The 3,340-nt window shown below is 60.6% G+C and overlaps 1 protein-coding gene across 1 annotated transcript in view; it reads left to right on the top strand.

Annotated features, from left to right (window-relative positions):
* The window catches only part of OPTC (opticin), a 4,123-nt gene extending 3,579 nt beyond the window's left edge, over positions 1 to 544 (top strand). The window contains exon 6 of the mRNA XM_005430990.2: positions 252 to 544. Coding sequence (XP_005431047.1) covers positions 252 to 422 — 171 coding nt within the window. The 3' untranslated portion in view covers positions 423 to 544. The remainder of the gene's footprint in view (positions 1 to 251) is intronic.
* Positions 545 to 3,340: the final 2,796 nt, after the last annotated feature.

Raw genomic sequence — 3,340 nt, 5'->3', positions numbered from 1 at the left:
TCCTGGTCCTGGTCCTGGTCCTGGTCCTGGTCCTGGTCCTGGTCCTGGTCCTGGTCCTGGTCCTGGTCCTGGTCCTGGTCCTGGTCCTGGTCCTGGTCCTGCTCCTGCTCCTGGTCCTGGTCCTGGTCCTGGTCCTGGTCCTGGTCCTGGTCCTGGCCCTGGCCCTGGCCCTGGTCCTGGCCCTGGTCCTGGTCCTCCTCCTCCTCTCCCGCTCCCTGTGACCCAGCTCCACCTCTCTCCCATCCCCGCAGAACAACAACATCCAGACGATGCACGAGGACACGTTCTGTGACAGCCAGGAGCAGGGCCAGATCCGCCGGGCGCTCGAGGACATCCGCCTGGACGGGAACCCCATCAACCTGAGCCTCTTCCCCAACGCCTTCTCCTGCCTGCCCCGCCTGCCCACCGGCCGCTTCTCCTGAGCCCCCAGAGCTGCAAGTGCAGGAAAGTGCTCCCAGATCCCATCCCAGAGAGCTCAGACCCTGCTGCTCCATGGAAAATGTGATTAAAGTGGAGGTGTTCCACCCCAGGGTCAGCTCGGTGCTGGGGCAAATGCATAAAATAAAAAATAAAATGAAATAAAGATTTGAAAATGCATTTGGGAAGGTACCCATGGATTTGGGATGGTATAAATGGATTTGGGATGGTATCCATGGATTTAGGAAGGTGTCCACAGATTTAAGAGGATATCCATGGATTTAAGAAGGTACCCCTGGATTTGCGATGGCATCCATGGGTTTGGGATGGTATTCATGGATTTGGGATGATACAAATGTATTTGGGAAAGTATCCATGGATTTAGGAGTGTATCCATGGATTTGGGACAGTATCCATGGATTTGGGAGGGGAATCCCTGGATTTGGGATGGTATAAATGGATTTGGGATGTTATCCATGGATTTAGGATGGCATCCATGGATTTGGGAGGGCATCCATAGATTTAGGACAATATCCATGAGTTTGGAACCGCAGAGAACCCTGGAGATCCACCAGCCCCACCAGTCCCACCAGGATCTCCCTGGGCTGGAGCTGAATCCCCCGGGCCCATCCCGGTTTTCCGCAGCCAGCAGGAGCTGCCCAGCGCTGTGGGATATTTTCCATCTCTGATGGATTCATCCCTTATATTTTTATCCACGTGTAAGGAACACGGCGAGGGGGATGACACATCCCTGGAGAATCCAGAGCCCTGAACTGAAACCACGGAGCTCAGCCCACATCCTCAGAGCCCGGGGAGGCATCCGAAGGCGGCTGGAGAAAACCTGGGAAGAAGATCCAGCTCCTCATCCATGGGGATGGTGTGGGCACCTCCTCTCACCCCTTTTCCATGCAAAACCCAGCCCAGGCGTGGATTGTTGACCCAAAATCCTTGGGAAAATGGGAATTTGGAGTTGTTTTATCCAGAACTGCAGGATTTGTTGCCGCTGTTGTTGTGTCAACAGCCTACGGATCTGCTGCCCCCTCATCCTCCTCCATCCCACCCACCCTTCCAACACCTTCCCACCAGCCTTTATCCCGCTGATCCCATGGGATGGAGCCCCCAGCGCCCCCCTCCCCAAATCCAGCCCCACCTCTGCCCCTGCAGAGCTCTGGAAAAAGTGGGACCCCCCCTGTCCCACCATGTCCCACCCCGTCCCATCCTCTCCAGGGCTGAGGGGACCCCAAAACCACCCAAGGCGCGACAACCCCCCTAAATCTCAACCCTCTCGCAGCAAATCCCGCTCAGAGCCGCTCATTTCTTTCGGAAAAGTTGGGATTTCTGCAATTCGGGCTCCAGCAGAAGGGAATTGTCCGGATTTTCTCCACCGGTCCCTTCGCGTTGGTCCCGCTAGAGGGCAAAGGCAGCGCCGGGAATGTCGGACCTTCCCTTCGGAGCGCTCTCTCTCTCCCTCCTGGAGCCTTCGGGGATCCCGGGAATGCCCGCGGGGATCGGGAACAGCCCGGGAAGGATCCGGGGAAGGGCTCGGGGGAGCTGCAGGGGCTGGGCTGCGGCAGGAGGGGGAGGGCAGTGAGGGGATGGCGCCCGGGTTTACAGAAATCCCAAATTTCCGAGAGCAGCGAGGGGCTCTGGGGGGCTCTGCTGGGGCAGAGTTGAGGTTCAGGGCGGGTGTCTTGTGTGGCTTTTGTGGCCCTGTCACCTCCAGCGAGGAGGGAGCAGGATGGGGCCGAGCTGGGGCTGTTTTGGAGCTCAATTATTGATTATTGGAGCAGTTATTGATCACGCCCTCGTGTCCTGGCTGGGAACCGCCACCCCCTCCTGCCATTCGGGACTGTCCCCAGGCGCTGCTGGAACACCGGGATCCTGTCCTGGAGCAGCCAGGAGGGCACAGAGCCCTCCGCGGCGCTGCCATCGGGGCTCTGCATCCCTGTCCTCGCCTCCATCGCTGCTGCCTGGCCCGGGGAGCGTTTCCGAGCGGATTCCTGGCTCTGCCTCCCTCCTCCCTTGTCGCTGTGCCGCTCAAGGTCACCTTCCCTCGGCGGGGCTGGGCTGTCACACATTGATCGCTCGGCTCTGGCAGCGCCGGCTCGCAGAGCCCCCGCCAGCTCAGCATCCTGCGGCTGCTCCAGATGGCCCCCGCCCCCTGCTCGCCTCCTCTTCCTCCTCCTCCTCCTCCGCCTCCGTGCTGCCCTCCCAGCTCCGCTCCCAGCCCCACAACAGAGACGGAATTTGGGGGATTCTCCAAATGTCCCCGCAGAGCGGGACCCGCTCCCTCGCTGCCCCTGCGGGAGGTGGCCCGGGGGGTGTGGGGGGAGCTGGGACAGCGGGTGACATCCCGGGGACACAGGGACTGCGTGTGACACCCCCGGGGGCTCAGTGTGACACCCCTGGGGGCTCTGTGTGATAAACCTGGGGACACAGGGACTGCGTGTGACACCCCCGGGGGACTGCGTGTGACATCCCGGGGACACAGGGACTGCGTGTGACACCCCCGGGGGCTCAGTGTGACATCCCTGGGGACACAGGGACTGCGTGTGACACCCCGGGGGCTCAGTGTGACACCCCTGGGGGCTCTGTGTGATAAACCTGGGGACACAGGGACTGCGTGTGACACCCCCGGGGGACTGCGTGTGACATTCCGGGGACACAGGGACTGCATGTGACACTCCTGGGGACTCTGTGTGACATCCTTGGGGCACTCAGTGTGATAAACCTGGGGACTGCGTGTGACATCCCTAGGGACACAGAGATTGCGTGTGACATCCCTGGGGGGCTCAGTGTGACATCCCTGGGGGACAGTGGGTGACATCCCTGAGGGACTCTGTGTGACATCCCTGGGGACAAGTGTGACATCCCTGGGGACAAGTGTGACACCCTTGCGGGACTTCGTGTGACACCCCTGGGC

This window comes from Geospiza fortis, unplaced genomic scaffold (assembly GCF_000277835.1).
Source record: "Geospiza fortis unplaced genomic scaffold, GeoFor_1.0 scaffold547, whole genome shotgun sequence".
Classification (NCBI taxonomy): Eukaryota; Metazoa; Chordata; class Aves; order Passeriformes; family Thraupidae; genus Geospiza; species Geospiza fortis.
Note: the sequence above shows the minus strand (reverse complement) of the source record. Positions and strands in the feature narration are given on the sequence as shown.